Source organism: Panthera pardus, unplaced genomic scaffold (assembly GCF_024362965.1).
Source record: "Panthera pardus isolate Hobbes unplaced genomic scaffold, ASM2436296v1 HiC_scaffold_17, whole genome shotgun sequence".
Lineage (NCBI taxonomy): Eukaryota > Metazoa > Chordata > Mammalia > Carnivora > Felidae > Panthera > Panthera pardus.
In genome coordinates this window covers 50,607,734-50,628,017 of record NW_026526732.1, presented here as the reverse complement: position 1 = coordinate 50,628,017, position 20,284 = coordinate 50,607,734, and the positions used below count along the sequence as shown (strand labels likewise).

The 20,284-nt window shown below is 37.2% G+C and overlaps 1 protein-coding gene across 5 annotated transcripts; it reads left to right on the top strand.

Annotated features, from left to right (window-relative positions):
* Positions 1-61: 61 nt before the first annotated feature.
* FAM229B (family with sequence similarity 229 member B) lies at positions 62-12,912 on the top strand. 5 transcript variants are annotated; one of them, XM_019443128.2, is made up of 4 exons: positions 62-182; positions 9,248-9,407; positions 11,089-11,227; positions 12,687-12,912. In XM_019443128.2, the coding sequence occupies exons 3-4, from the start codon at positions 11,103-11,105 to the stop codon at positions 12,802-12,804; spliced, it is 243 nt and encodes an 80-aa protein (XP_019298673.1). In that variant the 5' UTR covers positions 62-182; positions 9,248-9,407; positions 11,089-11,102; the 3' UTR covers positions 12,805-12,912. The 5 variants fall into 5 exon arrangements, with proteins under 5 accessions (XP_019298673.1, XP_019298677.1, XP_019298674.1 ...); XM_019443129.2 differs by having other exon boundaries at positions 63-182; positions 9,251-9,407; XM_019443131.2 differs by having other exon boundaries at positions 75-182; positions 9,338-9,407.
* The last annotated feature ends 7,372 nt before the right edge of the window (positions 12,913-20,284 follow it).

The window sequence follows — 20,284 nt, the reverse complement described above, 5'->3', positions numbered from 1 at the left end:
TCAAGCTGCTGCCGCAAGTCGCTGCTGTCGCTAAGCTCTTCTGTAGGTTCAAGCTAAGTTTTTCCGTCAGAAGGCCTTGCAAGTGCACTTGCCTCCCACCGTTACCATAGCGACTGGGCCTCCGGACCGTAGATCCTAACTGCTTGCCAACATCTTTGAGCTTCGGCAGCTCCAGAGGCCGGGTAACTGGCGGGTAACTAGGCTTTGGAGTGGGATTTAAAAATGTATGTCTTTAAAACTGTTTATGGGTTATCAGAGGTCTAGTTTTTGTTCAGTCTCAACACCCTGGGACTCTGCTTTAATGCGTCTAGCCAACAAGCTCTTTGTTCCAACAGAAAACGGTGTAGATGAGCACAAAGAAACCCCAAATAGGCGTGTCAGGGTACACCCGAAACTAGGCTGTTTATACACTTTGACAAAACGCTTCAGAGATCCAGTCACTGTTCGTTGAAGCTGTGTGCTTCCAGCATTAACTTCTATTTTTTAAAAAAAATTTTTTTTTAATTAACGTTTATTCATTTTTTTTGAGACAGAGAGAGACAGAGCATGAATGCGGGGAGGTCAGGGAGAGAGGGAGACACAGAATCTGAAACAGGCTCCAGGCTCTGAGCTGTCAGCACAGAGCCCGACGCGGGGTCGGACTCACAGACGGCGAGATCATGACCTGAGCCAAGTTGGACGCTTAACCGACTGAGCCACCCAGGCGCCCCCCCAACATTAACTTCTAGCCCCTCTAGGATATTCAGAAGAAATCAAGGCATAGATCCAGCTCCAAGAAGCGTATAATCTTAAGACACACGTGAAATACTAACAAAAAAATACTGTGTGTTGCTGACTGTAAGGATTCAGTGAATGAGGATGTAGATCAGTCAATAGAAGTCTGGTGGAAGAGATGAAGTTAAAACTAGGCATTTGATTTATGTAAACTAGATGGAAGAAGACTAAAAAAAATCAGGCATTCCTGAAAATTACCAAGTACTGAAAATTGTCAAACACTGAACAATACTCTGAACTCTGATTGATCAATTTAGACCAGATTTCAATGAAGAACCCCAGCACTTCTTTACTGAAATTCATATTGTCTACAAATGCTTTAATCAAGAATGTTTTGCAATTGCTGAATTTTACTCTTAACTGCTTATTGGTGAGCATGGAGTCAGTGGTGGAGGTGTAGTCTAGAACATCCAACACGTCACTTCACGTCTTGGTGCTGAATTCCCAAAGTCTGGGGCTTTCAGAATTTGCAAAGTTTGGTCCAGTTTGTTGGCAGTGATGGAAGTAGGTCTATGCCAGTGAGTTATGGTGCCAGCTCATCTGGTATTCTGGCCTCTCAGAGCCCTATCTCTCATACTGTGGTTAGGTCTAAGTCATTATTCCCCAGAGGTCATACATGGGAACAAGTTAAATTAAGAAAATCCTAACAACAACAACAACAGCAGCAACAGTCCGAATAAGTCTCATTTATAACTTCAGTCTGGAAAGCATCTGACTAACAGCCGATTCTGCTTAAGAATCCAGGTAGAACCTTATATACCAACCATATGTATAAGCAGAAGAACTTTCTAGGATTTATAGTTTCCAGGAGTCCACACAGAAGTCATATATTTGAGCGTATCCTGGAGTTGAATGCATTCCTAATTAGTTGGATTGAGACCTCATTTAAGCTATTCAGCAAGCTCAATAGATATTGCAAGCAGAACCCAGGCCATCCTGGGGGTTGGATGTAGAGAGCTGTACACAGCTCTAGCGGAGTTCTAGTATACCTCCTCTGATACAAACACAGTGGAAAAAAAAAATATGAGTTACCTTTCAAATTCTAGCTGTAAGTGGAAAAACTAGTTTTAGAAAAGAAGAATTAGAAGCACGAGGGAGCAGACTAGAGAGCTGAAAATCAAATTACTGATGTAGATGAGAAGTTTGAGAGAATCACAAGAATGCTGAGGCAAGGACGGAGGTATTAGAGCTCTTAGAAGGTAATATCTATGAAAGAGACAAAGATAGCTCAACATAAAATTAGTAAGTGCCCCTGAATAGAGAACACAGCAACTGGAAGAAGAAATGTCCTTACTGATATAAAACATAATAAAGGAAAGAAAATCTGTAGATTAAAAGAAACCAAGATTAAGGATTATAAGAAAAATAGAGTACACTGATAATGATGAATACTGAGTAATGTATAGAAATATCTAAAACCAATATAATAGGATATGTTAATTATACTTCGGTAAAAAGAGGATATAGCACGATCCATGGAAAAATTTCTCTCGGACAGTCAACACGAGGATAGAGCCTAGTTAAGCCACTCAGTTTTCCGGATGAAAGAATTCTTTGGGTACCCAGTCAAGAGAAAGAAGTAGGTAGTGGTGGAGAAAAAACAGGATTTGTTGGATTCCTGTAGAGTACATTTAGTACTGGACGACTTCGAACATCTATTACAGAGTTCTGAGGGGGCATACAACGTGTTCCAAGAAAATTAGACTCTTAATTTTCCCAGTTGCGACTTAAATAAAGTTAGAATTTGTGAGGCTCTGTTCATTTTTAGTCCTGTTGGCACACTGCATTTCTGAGCCCATCTCTCTTTCATATAACTTGTCAAGCATAAGCATAGCAACCAACGTGTTACCAATATTGTGTTCTCACCTCTTCCCCTAGAATTCAAATTCATCTGTCTTCTAGGTTATCACAGGAATTTTGCAAAGATTTTTTTTCCCCAATACATTTGTCACCAATAACATAAATAACTGTCCTTTCAGCTTCCAGTAACAGTTTCCTTGTCACCTGCTGCCAGACCACTATCCTACTGACATATTTTAGATTTTTGTTATGGCAGTTCTTAAGTGTGGACCTAAGTCTGTAGAAGTCATGATACATTTTGCTAAGTTATGGTAACAACTAATCCCTAAATCTCAGCCGTGTAAAACAATAAAGGTTTATTTTTTTGGCACATGATCCATGTCTTTTGGGAGGTATCTGTGACTATGCTTTACGTTTTCCTCGCCCTGGCACCCAGGTTGCTGAGCTACCACGAATTCGTACATTCTTGGCTTTAGTGGCAGAGAGAGAGGATCTTACACTGCAGTTGATGGCTGTTGTTAACCCACCAAAACTAGTCACGTGGGCTCTGAGTAATCATGAGGGGGCCAGGAATTGCAATTTCCAGAAGATAGAAAGCTAGAAATATTTGATAAACAACATTCATAAGTACATTACAAGCATTCTCAGACATGACAGAATACAGCTTCTGTGGTAGGCGACCTCTAAGATGGTGCCTAATGATCTCTGCCCTCTGTTTTTGTGTAATCCCCTCTGCTTGAGTCTGGACTGGACCTAGTGACTTCTTTCTAATGAATAGAACCCACACACAGCCCAGCAGCCATCCTGAGTTGGGGAGACAGAATTGAAATTTCTGGACAAAGGCAGCTAGAATTTTCAGAGCAAAGTGCAAGAGAGCAGTGAGAGTATAGAGAAAGCTCTGGAGACCTTCAGGGAATTTCTCTGAGCCTTAAACTGAGTGCTGATCAGTATGTGCATGTGGGGAAACTACCCATACTGAGGAATGAACCACTGGAAGAAGCAGGCAGAACATTTTTGGGAGTACACACAAGGGTGGAACTAGTTTACATTCCCAACATCTTGAGTGGAAGAACCCTGTAATATCTGGCGGTATTGAGTTGAGTACAGTAAAGGAACTGCCTCAGCAGTAGAGACAAATTAGCCATAGATGAAAGGCTGTCCTGATTTAGCCTAGGAAAACACAAAATCAAGCCTTCAAAGGACCAAGCTATTTCCAAATAATTGTCCCAGATCAAAACCTGAAAGTGCTTAGAAGACTAAAAATAAAATCCAGCATCCAACAACATAAAATTCACAATGTCTGCATCAAATGAAAAATTGCAAGATCTGCGAAGATGTAGAAAACCACGCTCCAGATGATGTAAAAGAATCAGTAAAAACAAACCAAGAAATGGCACAAATGAAGGAATTAGTAGACAAGGACTTTAAAATAACATAAATGTACTCCATATGTTCAAAAAGGCAGAGGGAAGCATGAAAAGATTAAGAAGGCACAAATATAAAAGACCCAAGTCAGACTTCTAGAGTTAAAAAATGCAGTGTCTAAAATGAAAAAATATACTGGATGGAATTAAGAGCAGATTAGACATTGCAAATGAAAAGAGTAGTGAACTTAAAGATTTAAGTGAACTTAAAGATTTAACAGTAGAAACTATCCAAAATGAAACAGAATCAAAAGATAATAAAAAAGGATTGGTGAACTGTGGAACAATTTCAAACAGCTTTATATAAGCTGTGTAACTGGAGTTCCAGAAGGAGGAAACAAAAACATACTTGAAGAGATAATGTCTGAAAAGTTTTTCACATGTGATAAAAATTATGCACCCACAAACCCAAGAAGCTCAATGAAACTTTAGATACAGGAATAAAGCCACACCAAGCACATTATAATCAAATTAATATCAGTGGCTAAGAAAAATATTAAAAGCACTCAGAGGAAAAAAGACACACTACATAAAGAGGAACAAAGTTAAGAATAAAAGCAGACTCTTGGAAACAATGCAAGTCAGAAAACTTGAGCAAAAATCTTTAGCTACTTAAAAAAATAAAAAGCGTCACAAAACAAAACTGTTGACTTAGGATTTTATACTCAGCTGTTCAAAATGGAGAATGAAATGCTGTTCAAAAATGGAGATGAGGGGCACCTGGGTGGCTCAGTCCGTTAAGCGTCTGACTTCCACTCAGGTCATGATCTCGCGGTTTGCAGGTTTGAACCCCACGTCAGGCTCTGTGCTGGTGGCTGGAGCCTGGAGCCTGCTTCAGATTCTGTGTCTCCCTCTCTCTCTGCCCCTCCTATGCTCATGTTCTGTCTCTCTCTTTCAATAATAAATAAATGTTAAAAAAATTTTTTTAAAAATGGAGATGAATTGGGGTGCCTGTGTGGCTTAGTCAGTTAAGTATCTGACTTTGGCTCAGGTCATGATCTCACAGTTTATGAGTTTGAGCCCTGTGTCGGGCTTTGCTCAGACTGTGTGGAGCCTCCTTGGGATTTCTCTCTCTCCCTCTCTCTCTGACCCTTCCCCATTTGCTCATTCTCTCTCTCTCTCTCTCTCTCTCTCTCTCAAAATAAATAAACTTAAAAAAAATGGAGATGCAGTAAAAACATACAAAAATGGAATGAATTGGTCACTAGTAGACTAGAACTGTTAAATGAAAACATTCATTCAGATAAAAGGGTAATCATGTTGGATGGAAATCCGGACCTACTCAAGGGAATAAAAACACTGAAAATGTGGGTGCGTATAAAAGACTTCTCTTGTTTTTAAAAATTTCTTTAAAAATAGTTGCTTAAAGAGAAACTTATAAATATATGTGTTATAGGGTTTATAATATATAATATAGAATATACAAGTAGAATGTATGACAATAATACAGGGTAGGAAAGGGGAAATGATTCTTTCAATGTGAGTTTGTTTTTAAAAAGAATTTTTAAAGTTTATTTTATTTTGAGAGAGAGAGCAGGGGAGGGACAGAGAGAGAAGGGGACAGAGGATCTGAAGCAGGCTCAGCAGAGAGCCCAATGTGGGGCTTGAACTCATGAAGTGTGAGATAATGACCTGAGCCAAAGTCAAACACTTAACCGGCTGAGGCATCCAGGCATCCCAGTGTGAGTTTCTTTTAGTGTAAGTTTCTTTTAGTGTATGTGAAGTGGTATAATGTTTTTTAAGGCAAACTTAAAAGTTAAAAATGCATACTATGAACTCTAAAGTAACCAAAATCAAAGCCAAGGGTTGTAAAGCAATAAGCCAATAATGGAGATAGAATAGATACACAAAATATACTAAGTTATTTCAAAAGAACAGACTAAGAGAAAAGGAACGAAGAACATCATGAAAACACAAATAGCAAGAGGGCAAGAAAATTCAATGATATCTATCACACTAAATGTCAATAATTGAAACGCCTTAAATAAAAGTCAGAGATCATTAGACTAGATAAGAAAAAGCAAGACTCAACTGTATACTGTTTATAAGAAAGCCACTTTGACTATAAAGAAGACCAGATAGGTTAAAAGTAAAAAGACAGGAAGAGATAAATTATACTAACACTAAGGAATATAAAGTAGCTATATAAATTTCAGACAGTGGATTTCAGAGCATAGACTATTACTAGAAATAAAGAAGGATAGTTTTTAATAGTAAAGTTGTCTGTTTATCAGGAGGACATAACACTACTAAATATTTATGCAACTAATATCAGAGCTTCAAAATATATGATGCAAAAACTGGAAGAATAGAAAAGAGAAACAGATACATTCATAATTATAGTTGGAGATTTCAACATCCTATTTCATTAATTGATGAAGAATACAGAAAATCAGTAAGAATACAGAAGGCTTGAATAACTCTGTCAGCCAACTAATTACATGGATAGAACACCTCACCCAATGAAAACATATTCTGCTGGAACATTTACCATGATAGTACAAATTCTGAGCATAAGCAAGTCTCTATAAATTTAAAAGAATTACAGTTATATGAAGAATGTGCTCTGCCAACAATGGAATGTAAGAAATCAGAGAAAACTAGCTAGAATATTTCCAAATATTTGAAAACAAATAATACAGTTCTAAATAACCTACAGATCAAAGAAAAAAGCAAAAGGACAAATTTTAACAGAAGGTAATGAAAATACTAAATTTCAAAATTTTTGGAAAGAATCTAAAGTAGTGCTTTGATGGAAATTTATAGAATTAAATGCTTATATTGAGAAGGTAGGTCTCAAATCAATGGCCCGAGCTTCCATCTTAAGAAACTAGAAAACGAAAACCAAATTAAGCCCAAAGTAAACAGAAAAAAGGAAATGCTATAGATTGTAGAAGAAATCAGATAAATAGAAACCAGAAAATTAACAGAAAAATAAGTGAAACCTAGTATGTTTCATGAGAGATTAAAATTCTTTTGTGAGCTCCCTTGCTCATAAGTTAAAGTCTAAAATCTTTAAGTGGGTTCATGTTCTTGGTTGGTTTAGCCTCTACGTATTTCTCTGACATGATTTCTTTTTTATTTTCTCTGCTGTGGTTATGCTGGCCTTTCGTATTTTCAGATGTCCGCTCGACTGGCCCATGACTTTTGTACATGCTATTTCCTGTTTGCCCCCACCCCAACTGTCTCAATGTCTTTATTTCCAACTGTATTTTCAGCTAGTTAATACCTTCTCATCCTTTAGATTTATGTTTGATAGCCTCGTCTAGGACATACCCTACCCTAACCTGTAAACTCTACTACCCTAACCTGTAAACTTTACTAGGATAGGCACTGTGTTTGTTTGACTCAATATTTTATCTTCAGCACTTAGCACATGCCTGGCTCGTGGTGGATTCGTAGCAAATATTTGTTGTATGAATGAATTATTTCTAGTAGTGGATCTATTTTCTTAGGATATGCTAAGTTCAAGCATTACTCCTTTCCTGCATCTCTTGAATCAATATTCTGAGGACTGGAAGATTATTATTACTCTTGGGCTTATGAGGAATAGGAGTATGTAGAGATTTCACCATCTTCCACCACCCCCACCCCCTGGTACTTCACATATTCATCCATTTCTCTATGAAGATCTGCTGGAAAGTCAAGTTCATTTTGTCTTGTGATGAATATTACTCTAGTGCTAGAAAGTTTCATCATTAAGACCACTGTTTGGTTTGTTTCATTGTATCACCCATACTAAAAAAAGAAACTTGGTACAACTGTGCCAAATAGCTAAAAATAGTGATAAATTAAAGGATTTTTGATTATTTCACATGCAGATACTTTGTAGCTTAAAAATATATCAATGACTGAAACGTGAAATCAATGTTTCAACACTCTGATTTCAAGAATTATGCACTAAGAGGTTATGTGCTGATGGAATTTTGTATCGCAGACATCGACTCTATTACATGTTGGATTTTTTTTTTTATTCCTCAAAATAACTCCATGATGTAGAAATTAATACCATTTTTTTTAAGGCAAACTTTTAGTGATTTGCTCACAGTCTCAGAGCTAACATGGTATTAAAATACAAACCTAATTATCATGTCAAAACCCATCGGTTTTCTACTGCCACCTCTACTAGAAAATGTAAACTATTAAACAATTTTGCCATCCTAAGGATCAAATATTTAGGTCCTCATGATACATTACCTAACAATTGCCAGCAATTTTTCAGTTTGTCTGACTAAGACACAGTCAGTTGAATGGTTTCTCTAACCGAAAATTGTGATCAGCTATTCACAGATAGCACCCTGGTAAGAAAAAGAAGTAGAGGTAAGATTTTGTCTAACATCAACTTAGTTATGTAAAATGCCAACTTCTATAACACAAATCATATGAAAACAGAGCAGTGGGAAATAGTATAAAATGTGGGTAGGAAAGAAAATTTAAATGCTTAATGTCATTTAGTAGTTTGCCATCAACTATGAACGCTGAAAAACAAAAAAGATTAGCTGAAGAGAAATGTTCTGGCTTAAGAGTTATACTTGAGTATTATATTCAGTGAGGTAAGCTGTTGATACGGAAACTGGGAGAGGGAGGGTAGTCCAGAAGATGAGTTGCATCTTGTTGCTGAGGCTATGAATTGAGACATTTAGTCTTTAGCAGATAGGAACCTACGTGAAAAAATTCTGTCATTTCTGAGTGTCACTGGGACATTTGATCATCATTTCTTTGGCAAAGATGATATGAACAGAGGACGGAGCCTCAGTGTCCAGAGAACAAAACAGGACAGTACAGGATGTATTCTTATTTTCTCAATTGGGAGAAAATTGAGCCATTATTTCTGTCATCTGGGAGTTTTCAAGGCTCTTGAGGAAATAGAAGAGGTAGTCTAGGCATTAGGGAGAGAGAGGATGTAAAGAATCCCACATAGGAAGAGCCAAAGAGAAATGTGTAAAGGTGCAGTTTGAGGCCTCTTGTGTGGGATGAGGACATAGGTTGGATTAGTTTGTGTTAATAGTTAAGGAAAAAACTGGAAGATAAAGATAATGAGGAAAAGGGATATAAAGTGAGAAGAGTCTCATGATTTTGTACAGATTAGACTGTAGGTTTAGAATATACATAAACTCATAGATTAAAATATTTCATATTGTTGGAGAATAAGGCAGTGACAAGAACAAGACTGTCAAACTTTAGAGACAGCCTTTAGCTAAGCTTCGGCTTGCTGCGGGAGGTATGAATTGTGACCTTCTATTCTTTAGCAGATAGGAAACTATGTGAAAGAATCTTCTGATGTAATAATTTCTGGGTGTCACTGGAACATTTGATCATCATTCCTTTGGCAATTCCAGTCTTCTATGGAAGGTCAGTAGAAGCATTTGATTTATTCACCTCTGCAGGAATCAGACTCAGACTATTTTGGTAAGTCTATGTATTCTTGATCAAGTTAGCTAAAACTTCATACCTACGTTAGTTAGATAGATATACTAACCCATAGATTTTACTGTGGTTTTACTAACTTGTCATTGAGCATACCACTTTTTTCCTTGATAAAGGAAACACAGAGTCTATAAAAACCATTACACATAATATTCAAATTATTAAACTTTAATTTTATTATTACCATAACAAATACTTATTAGGCATAGAATACTGTTCTAGGCATAAGAAACCATAATAAGACATATTTCATTTTTCCTGTCTTTTGTTGAACATATGTAAATTTATGTTAGTTACTAACTACTGTGTGCAAGCCGCTGTTCTAGGTATTAAGGATTCAGTCAGTGGTGGCAAAGACAGACATGAAATAGGGATGGGGGGGCGGTGGACAATGATTAAGCAAAAACATTGACAAAAAATTAGGACATTGGTTCTCAGCATGGGGTGATTTCTTCCCCTTCTCCACCAGGGGACATTTGGTAATGTCTGGAGACATTTTTGATTGTCACAACTTTTGGGGAAAGGTGATGTTGGCATGTAGTGGGTGGAGGCCTTGGATGCTGCAAAAATATCCTACAAAGCACAGGCCAACTCCTTCCCTCCCCAACAAAAAAACTATCTGGCCTCAAATGTCCATAGTGTCATAGTTGAGAAATCCTGAATTAGAGTGATACCTATTACAAAGCAAAATTACAGAGTGCTGTGAAAACTTATATAATGTAGTGGTTATGGAAGGCTTCCCTGAGAAAGTGAAATGCAAATTCAGACTTAACGAATGAGTTGGTCCTAGCAAGTAAGGAGTGGGAACAGTGTGTGTGTATATGTGTGTTTCTGTGTATGTGTATCATATTTATCATATATCTCACATATACATTATGTTAAATTGAGTGTGTGTGTGTGTGTGTGTGTGTGTGTACAATATTTACTAATGCTCAGTAGCATCTGCTGGGTAATAATAGTTAACATTTATTGAACACTGACTATGTGTTAGGCACTGTATTTTACATGTGGTTTACATTTTGCCTAATTTAATTACATTTTACATTTAATTACATTTTGCCTTATTTAATTCACATGATTACCCTGGAAGTAGATAGTATTATCCCCAATTTATCCTTGAGAAACATACTTGATCAAGTCCCTTGCTTAGGGTTACATAGTCAGTCTAACTCTTCCAAGGCACTTTCTCACCTAAGGTGCTATAAATGTAGAGAGGCAGGGGAAAGAATGATCATCAGGAAGAGGGTTGATGGAAGGTGTCATGGAGGATGGGAGGCTTGGCTATACTTCAAAGGAAGAGAAGGGCTTAGGTAGACAGAGAGGCAGTGGAGAGTGATGGTAGGGACTCAACCTTGTTGACTGTAACAGCCATTTCAAGCAAACTTTTTTTTTCCTTCCACACAGTAGAAATAGACGTCCGTAATTTAGCCATAGGGCACAGTTCACTTCTACCAGCTAATGGCTTTTTTATATTTGTTGCTAGACTTAAAATTATAGTAAGGAGGAGTTGTGTAATATGGCATTTATATACTTTTAAAGATATTTTAAAACGTCATTTTCAGCATGTTTCTATATAACTGTGACAAAATAATAACACTAAAGACTCCAAAGAACTTTTTGAAGACAACTCACCCCCACTCCATTATTTTAACTTTCTATCTAGGTGTTCTGTGAATTATGCCTTTTCGGTTTGGGACCCAGCCAAGGAAGTTTCCAGTGGAAGGAGGAGATTCTTCAGTTGGGCTGGAATCTGGGCTGAGCTCCAGTGCTGCCTGTAATGGGAAAGAGATGTCACCAACCAGGTATGGTCTTCTCATCCTGATGGCTGAGGAAATGTGTAATAGCTATCATCAATATAAGCTTTGGTTGATGTTCAGTATTAACAAGAAAAAAGCCTGGGACCATTAAATTAGTATTAACAAACTTTGCTGTTATGAAATTAGTATTAACAGATTCCAGGTTTTCTTAGCACAGTTTGTTTTTGGTGCCTCTGTAAGTCTCAATGATAGACTAGTTCTTATTTTATTGTTATTATTTTCTGGTAAATCTTTAGCTAGATTGTTGTTGTTGATAGTTACAAGAAAGATAACATTCATTTAAATAAGCAAATCTTTAGTGCTTTTTACATGCTAGGCACAAGGCTGCAAATATGAAGAAGACTATTATCTCAGATTTAGTGTCACTTTGGCTTTGATTTGACCTTTAGCAGAAAGATAGTGATATCGAGTATGAATGTTCTATAAAACAAAATCATTTTTTGCAAAATTGAAGAAAACTATAATAAATAGGATGTGTTCCACTTTTCTGCTGTTTACCATTAATTCCTACACTCTTAGATTTCTCATGGCTTGGAAGCTTTTAGAACACAGATTTAAGCCTCATAAGGTAGGTACTTTAAAAATCAGAGTTATTTAAGGATGCAGTGGGCTACTTGGGGAAGCACTAAGCACTTGTCTTTAGAAATGTTTGAGGTTGGGTGATTATCTGGTGGGAATGATGGAATAGAAATTCAAGTACTAGATGTAGTTTTGGAGTAGATGTCATTTATGGATTCAATCAACATTTGAATAGTACATGGAATAGTATGTTCGGTTTTATATTTTTCCACATATTCTAGTTTTTTAAACATTTTTCTTAACATTTATTTATTTTTGAGACAGGGAGAGACAGAGTGTGAGCGGGAAAAGGGCAGAGAGAGAGGGAGACACAGAATCCGAAGCAGGCTCCAGGCTCTGAGCTGTCAGCACAGAGCTTGACGTGGGGCTCGAACTCACAAACTGCGAGATCGTGACCTGAGCCGAAGTTGGACGCCCAACCGACTGAGTCACCCAGGCACCCCCCACATATTCTAGTTTTTAAATCACTCAATTGAAGTGATTTTAAGGTATATATATATATATATATATATATATATATATATATATATATATATTGCCATAGTAGTACCACTATGTTTGCAACTATGCACTCCCCATGCGCTTTTTTTTTTTTTTTTTTGCCATTTAGCAATCACTGTATACCTTTCAAGATGGTCATTTAGAGGATTATTTATGAATTTCCTGTGATTAAGTGTATGGCAATAATCATAATTTCTTTGCAACATAAGTCTAAAATGTCTGGCTCATCAATGTCACTGTGTTACATTGTGACATTCAAAGATTTCAAAATGATTTAAAGCAGTTGATATGCACTCAAAGTTTGCTGCTTTGAAAAAATTTCCTTTTTAGTATCTAACCATGTGTGCTTTGCTCTTTCATTCAGGCAACTCCGAAGGTGCCCTGGAAGTCATTGCCTGACAATAACTGACGTTCCCATCACTGTCTATGCAACAATGCGAAAGCCACCTGCACAAAGCAGCAAGGAAATGCATCCGAAATAGCATCATTAAGTCTTTTGTAGAGGTTTGACTAGGTCAAGGGTAATGGACAAGTATCATCTTATGATGTGATAAACAAATAAAAGCAGTGGCACCTTTGGACGATGACAACAGTTGAAATATTTCCTTTAAGTAAGAAAAGACAATGTCATCTGCAAAATGTGTAGTATTAAGCCATCAGTTATGTTTGATGGATAAGACAGAATAATATTTCACAATTAGAAGGTCCTTTAGAGATCATCTTGTTCACAGTGGATCATTAATATCAATGTTTCAAGATGAAGGTTAATTCACCTTGATTATCAGTCATGAAGGGCCTGTTCTAAGTACTTAATGTGTTTTAGGCTGGTTTCCTTTGTTTACATTTGGGTTGCCTCTTACCTGAATCCTTTTACTTGAATACCTTAATACCTGGCTTGATATCTTTTGATAATGTTTTGCTTAGGAATAATTATATTGGGTAAGAAATGGAGCCCAGTAGATTGTGCATTTGGGGAAGAATACTGAGACCAAAGAAAGTTCTTAGTCATGGTTCATCTGCAAATCATATAAACTGTTTGTATATGGGAGCTGAGGTTATTGGTTAAATTTGTTGTAAATGAGGGTGAGGGCCATGTCTCTATCCCCTATTTTCCATGAAAAAATTATGTCCCATCATTACACTGTCCCTTAGGTCCCAACCAGTCATCTTGAGATTGTTTACAATTGGTATTGAGAAGCCTCAGGTAGATCTTTTTGTTTGATCAGACCTACAAATAAGTTTTGAGGTCTAGGTCTAGGCCAGCTGCTATTTTTTTTTTCCCTTGCACTACTCCCAAGAAACTTATCCTGCTTTATTTTCCTTTTCATGGTTACTATCCACCATCCATCCTATGACATTGTCTTCTCCAAAAGACTAACTCTAGGGTCAGGTACAGTTCCCTTAGTTTCTTGTCTCCCTTGCTGCACCTGTAGATATACATATAGGCCTTTTTAAATGAAAGATGTATTAGCTTATAATTACATGGATATATGTACATGTGTACTACATGAAGTGAAAAAGAAAAATTTCCAGGGATTTATAAATGGAAAAATACTGAGTTTTATAATGTAATATATAACAATATATATTAATACATAGCATATAATATAAACTGGAAAAATTCACACAGTGCCCAGAGGTGTTTGAATTCCAACCAGACAGAGTGGAAAGACCTTGTTAAACATGGAGCATTGAAGGGAGACCCCAGAAAGGTCACACCTTAGTAGGAGGTCTAAATTAACACTAGATTGAAAGCTAATGCATACCACCTTTAACAAAGCTTAAAAATAAGATTTGAGAGAGTCAAAGTGATTCTTAAGTAACTTAATTACCTGACAAATAAAAATTTAATACTTCTTAAAATAAAATAACAAAATCCAGGAAGGAAATTGTCCAAGGCGGGAAAGAACAGTAGAAAAGGAGAAAGGAGTGATGACTTCCTCAGAGTCCATACAAGGCTGGAAATAATTTGTGTTTAAATTATACTGGAAAGATCTTTTAATACATGGAGCATTGGAACATTTAATAGAGTCATCAGGAAGATATTGCCTTAGTGGGGTTGGTTTTGGGGTGGGAGTTAGGAATAATTTGAGACTACAAGTTGTCCTGGACCTTCCCTGAGAAAGCTTAAGAGCAAGATTTGAAAGGATCAAACTGATTCCAAGTAACTGAACTACATTCAAGGAGGGAAAAAAAACCATAAGCTTTAAAGAACTACAGGGGTGCCTGCCTGGCTCAGTCAGTACAGCATGCACCTCTTGATGGCCAGATTCTAAATTTGAGCCCCATGTTGGGTGTAGAGATTAATTAAAAATAAAATATTTTTTTTAACATGTATTTGTTTTTGAGAGACAGAGAGACAGAGACAAGAGACAGAGCCCACAGGGGAGGGGCAGAGAGAGAAGGAGACACAGAATCCAAAGCAGGCTCTAGGCTCTGAGCTGTCAGCACAGAGCCCAACTCAGAGCTCCAACCCATGAACTGTGAGATCATGACCTGGCTTAACTGACTGAGCCACCCAGGTGACCTTTAAAAATAAAATCTTAAAAAAAAAAAAAGAAAAAGATGTAAAGAACAACAATAAAATCCAGCACCAAAAATGTAAAATTCACAATGATCACCATCCAATAAAAAATTACCAGGTATGCAAGAAAGGAATATACAATCCATAGTCAAGAGAATTATTAAATGTCAGTGGAAACAGAATCAGAATGACAGATGATAGCATTAGAGGACAAGTTACTATAAACAAGTAGTTGATGAAAGCATAATCATGATGAGAGAAATGGAAGGTATAAAAGGACCTAAACTGAACTTTTAGAGACTAAAAATGCAGTTTCTGAAATAAAAATATACATGGAATGATATTAAGAACAGATTAGACACTGTAGAAGAAAAGATTAATGAACTTGAAGACATACAAATTATCCAAAATGAATTACAAAGAAAAAAGGACTGAAAAAATAAAATTTGTGTTTCAATATCAAGCAGTCTAACATATATGTAAGTGACTTCCCATAAGGGGGGGTGGGACAGAAAAATATTAGAAGAAATAATGGCCAAATTTTTTTCCATATTTAATGAAAGCTATAAACTCACAGATCCAAGTAGTTTAACCAACCCCAAGAAGCAGAAACATGAAGAAACTGAAATGAATGAAAGAAATTTAGAGAAATTTAATATAATCAAATTATCTGAAAACCAAGCATAAAGAGACAATTTTAAAATGTGAGAGGAAATTCATTCAGAGGAACAAAAATAAGAATTAGAGAACACTTGTCATCAGAAATCATGCAGGCAGGAAGGCAATAGAACAGTTTTTTTTTAAAGCATCCTTCAAAAGCTACGAAGAAAAGACTTTTCAGCCAGAAAACAAAGTGCTGAGAGAATTCAACTCCAGCAGACCTGTATTATAGGGTATGTTAAAGGAAGTTTTTTTAGGCAGAAAGAAAATGACATCAGATAGAAATTTGGATCTGCAAAAGAAATAAAGAGCACCAGAAATGGAGACTATGCAGATAAATATAACAGCCTTTTTCTCATTTTTAAACATTTAACAGGTAACAGTTTAAAGAAAAATAATAATGATTTTTAAAAAAAATTTTAACGTTTATTTTTGAGAGACAGGGAGATAAAGCATGAACAGGGGAGGGGCAGAGAGAGAGGGAAACATAGAATCTGAAGCAGGCTTCAGGCTCTGAGCTGTCAGCACAGAGCCTGATGCGGGGCTCAAACTCACAAGCCGTGAGACCATGACCTGAGCTGAAGTTGGATGCTTAACCGATTGAGCCACCCAGGAACCCCAATAAAAATGATTATATAAAAGTATAATGTATAATAAAAATAGCCAAAAGACAGGAAGTTTACTCTTATGTTGTAGACTATTTATGAAATGGCATAATGGTATTTGAAGATAGACTGTGTTAAGTAAATATGTAATTGTAAACTTTAGAGTTATCTCTAAAAACAAATGGTGACAGAGCTAATACCCAATAGTGGAGATAAAATGGAATAAATATCACTCATTCCCAAAGAAGGCAAGAAAAAGGGGAAAAAGGAACAAAGAATGATTTAAGCCAAACTATATTGATATTTACATGAATCACAAAAGGTCTAAATACTTCAATGAAAAGGTGGAGAATCTCAGGTTGGCTAGAAAAGGAGATTATCTGAGCCCAATTTAAATACTAAGAGACACATAAATTAAAAATATAAAATATAAAACTAGATATACCATGTAAACATCAATAAAAATGAAGTTGGAATAGCTTACGTTAATAATAGCTAAGACAGTTTTAGAGCAAAGAATACCACAAGGAATAAAGGGAGACATTTCATAATTTTAAAAAAGTCTTAATAATTTTAGTGTTTATGCAGAACTTCAAAGTACACCAATCAAAAACTGATGAAATGGAAAAGAAACAACTGCATTCATTCATAATTGGAGATTTCAACATCTGATAGAATGACAGTGTGGCAGAAACTACATTTTTTTCACGTACACATGGAAAACTCACCAAGAATGTATCACATCGTAGGCAACAAAACAAGTCTCAATACATTGAGATGTAGGCAAAATATGCAGAATTTGCAAGCATGTTCCACAGCAGGATTAAGTTAGAAATCAATGGAAAAATATCTGGAGAACCCCAAATACTAGGCTACTAAGTGACAGATTTTCAAATAGCCCACGAATAAAGAAGAAATGACAGGAGAAATTAGAAGAGTATTTTGAATTGAATGAAAATGGAAGCAGAACATATCAAAATGGATGGGTCACAGATGAATAGTACTTAGAAAATGTAAGTTCTTTCATTAGAAAAGAGGAAACATCATCAGCGAATGATCTAAGCTTTCACCTTAAAGCAGCAAAGACGAGCAAACTAAACCAAAAATAAGCAGTAAGAAAGAAACAATGAAGACCAGACATCAATAAAATAAAAATAAATAACAGAGAAAAATCAATGAAGCCAAAAAAGCTGGCATTTTGAAAAGATCAATAAAATTGATAAACCTCTAAACAGAATTACCAGGGAAAAAAGGAAATACAAACTGCTGTTATCAGGAATTAAAGCGGAGACATTACTGTAGATCATAAAGATTTAATTCATATTAAAAAGATAAACCAATAAGTTTTCAACCAGTATGAATTCTTTAGTCCTCTATAGCCTGTGCCTTGAGTAAATGCCTTCCTACATAGCTCACATCGCTAGATATGGGCTTTCTGTAAGGGAATATAAATAGGTCTTAGGGCAACCATGTGGCATCAGGCTTTCACAACCTTCTTTCAGGTTAACATCCGCTCATTAATCCTTCGTCTTAGGTGTGGTCACCTGAAAGCATTTGTTGAGGTGGCTGACTTAGCTCCCTTGCACTATGGTCTGGCTAGGCTGGTGAGGCGCCACCATTACTGTACTTTAGGAGCTCCTTGAGGGATTCCATTGCTGCTTCTGGCTGGTCACATGCTAACTTCCTCTGATGTGTGTGCTTTGCTGTCCCATGCTTTGGCACATGAGAACAGGCTTTCATTCCTCAATCTCATCTACCCTCCACCTGCCCCATCCTGCCCCCCTAGCAGTGTCCTCTGGGAATGATGTCTTCTGGTGTTGCAAAGTGTAAAAAACTGAATGGCCTTATCCATCCATGTAGCCGTCCTTCTTCCGGAAAGATTACCAGTGACCTGAGGGAATGCTTCTTGTCTCTCTGGTGGGCCGTACCATTTTTTCCCTCATTTTTGCCTACATCTCAGGCAATCAGAGATCCTGGGGCTCAGGGGATCCCAAGTGGAGAAGTCAATACCAGTTGTTTTTCCCCCTCAGACTTCCATGAAAATTACTAGTGATTGTGTTGAGAGGTGAGGTGAGGGGTAACTTTTATGGAAATTCTGCCTTCCTGAAATTCATTCAATAAATATTTATTGAGCATAAACCTATGTGTCAGGTGCTATTCCATTGTTCTTACAACACATGAGTGAATAACACAGACACAATTTCATGGAGCTTCCATTCTGGATAGTGTTTCATTTTGTTGCCTTTCTAGCCTCTTTATATAGACTTCGTGTGTGTGTGTGTGTGTGTGTGTGTGTGTGTGTGTGTGTGTGATATTGGGGGAGTGTGGTGTTACATTGCTGGTTATGCTGAAATGGCTTCTCCGAGTCAGTTCTAAAGGAGAAGAGATTGACTCCACACTTCAAATGTGATGTATTTCCTGTTTTATGGTCTCAGCTATAGACTGTAGTCACAAATTTAGGGAAACAGAAAACATTCTATTTGACACCCTATACTATCATGTTGCATACAAGGATATGGGGGCCCAGAGAACAAATAAATCCTAGTAACTTAGGATATACACTACCCTCTACAAACTCCAGGCTGAGACTTGAGGTGGTTTGTACGGGCAGATAGATGTATTATCCTACATCTGTAGCATGGGAAATGCTAAATTCTTTTTTTTTCTTTCGTTTTTTTTTTTAAAGTGTGTGTTTATAAATGTGTGTGGTAAACACTTAAAACCATAATTTCAGATAGTTTTATTTTGGCCTCAACTTCTGCCAAATGCTTGATTCTTTTCATGCTTCCCCATTCAGAATTTTATTTTTCATTTCATCTTACTTTTAAAATGTTTATTTATTTTGAGAGACACACACACACACAGAGTGTGAGTGGGGGAAGGGCAGAGGCAGAGGGAGACACAGAATCTGAAGCAGGCTCCAGGCTCTGAGCTGTCAGCACAGAGCCCAGTGCGGGTTTCAAACCCATGAACCGTGATATCATGACCTGAGCCGAAGTTGGACGCTAACTGACTGAGCCATGCAGGCATCCTTCATTTTACTTTTTTAAATGTCTATTTTCAGAGAGAGAGAGAGAGAGAGGGGGAGATAAAAAGAATCCCAAGCAGGCTCCCCACTCAGTGAGGAGCCCCATGCAGGGCTTGATCCCATGACCCTGGGATCATGACCTGAGCCGAAATCAAGAGTTAGACGCTCAACCATTTGAACCACCTAGGCACCCCTCCCAATTCAGAATTTTTAAAGAAAATATCTGTTTGAATTAATCTTTCACACCACCAGATAATGGGATGTTGCTTCATTGGGAAGCTATAGAGTTTGGTACTCTTGTCCAATCAGCTGTAGTCATGAGAGGAGAAGGTAGGACATAGGCCTAAATAGGGCTGCTCCTTCAAACTGGAGCAGTTTGAAAGGGCTCTGAACTGTCAGGGGCCAAAACAACAATTGGTCAAAATTATTATGAGCATCCAACCCATATTTCTCTATATGAAGTCCTGATATAGTCTGTTTAACTAAAAGGAAAAAGTATATATGATTTTTTTTCTCCCTAGACATAAGCTGAGAGAAGATGGGAGTCCCGCTGTTACAAATAGTAAATTCAAAACTTCAGGTTACTGTGTGGTTTGTTAAGAGGTATATGGGTCAGTATATTCAGTAGCTTCTCATTTGCCAAGCATCAGAAGGTGAAATACTAATGCTGCAAAGTGGCCTTGTAAATTGTGGAGAAGGTAAGATTTCTGTGGTTTTAGTGTCTATATGTGAGTCCCTGTGCATGCCCACTGGAGCTCCTGCAGGTCCAGACAGCGTCTGCAGCTTGGCTGGTTTTGTCCACTTTGTGCTTCTTCTGAGGATGAGGAAAGAGGTGACCCTCTAGGATGCCTCGGGAGAACGTTTTGGAAAAGAAAATGGTGGGGTGTTTCAGAAACACTTCTTCCTGCTTGGGTCTGATGGGGGGCATATGAGGGTACACTGTGTTTTGAGCTCTGGTTCAATCTGTACTTGTTAAGGTTCTAGACTCTTGGATTCAGAGTTTTTAGCCTATATATAACATATGGCTCTCAGAAGGTTTTGTTTGCTTGGCTGATATTGTGGTTGCTGTTGCTGTAATTTAATTAGTTACCAACTGAAAAATCAGGCCATTCCAAAACTCCCCAAATTTTACATTTCCAGCTTCT

Excerpts from the sequence above, each read along its gene's own strand:
- FAM229B (XM_019443132.2), top strand. The coding sequence starts at position 11,103 with ATGCCTTTTCGGTTTGGGACCCAGCCAAGGAAGTTTCCAGTGGAAGGA. Across the intron at positions 11,228-12,686 it reads AAAGAGATGTCACCAACCAG|GCAACTCCGAAGGTGCCCTG; the intron begins GTATGGTCTTCT and ends TCTTTCATTCAG.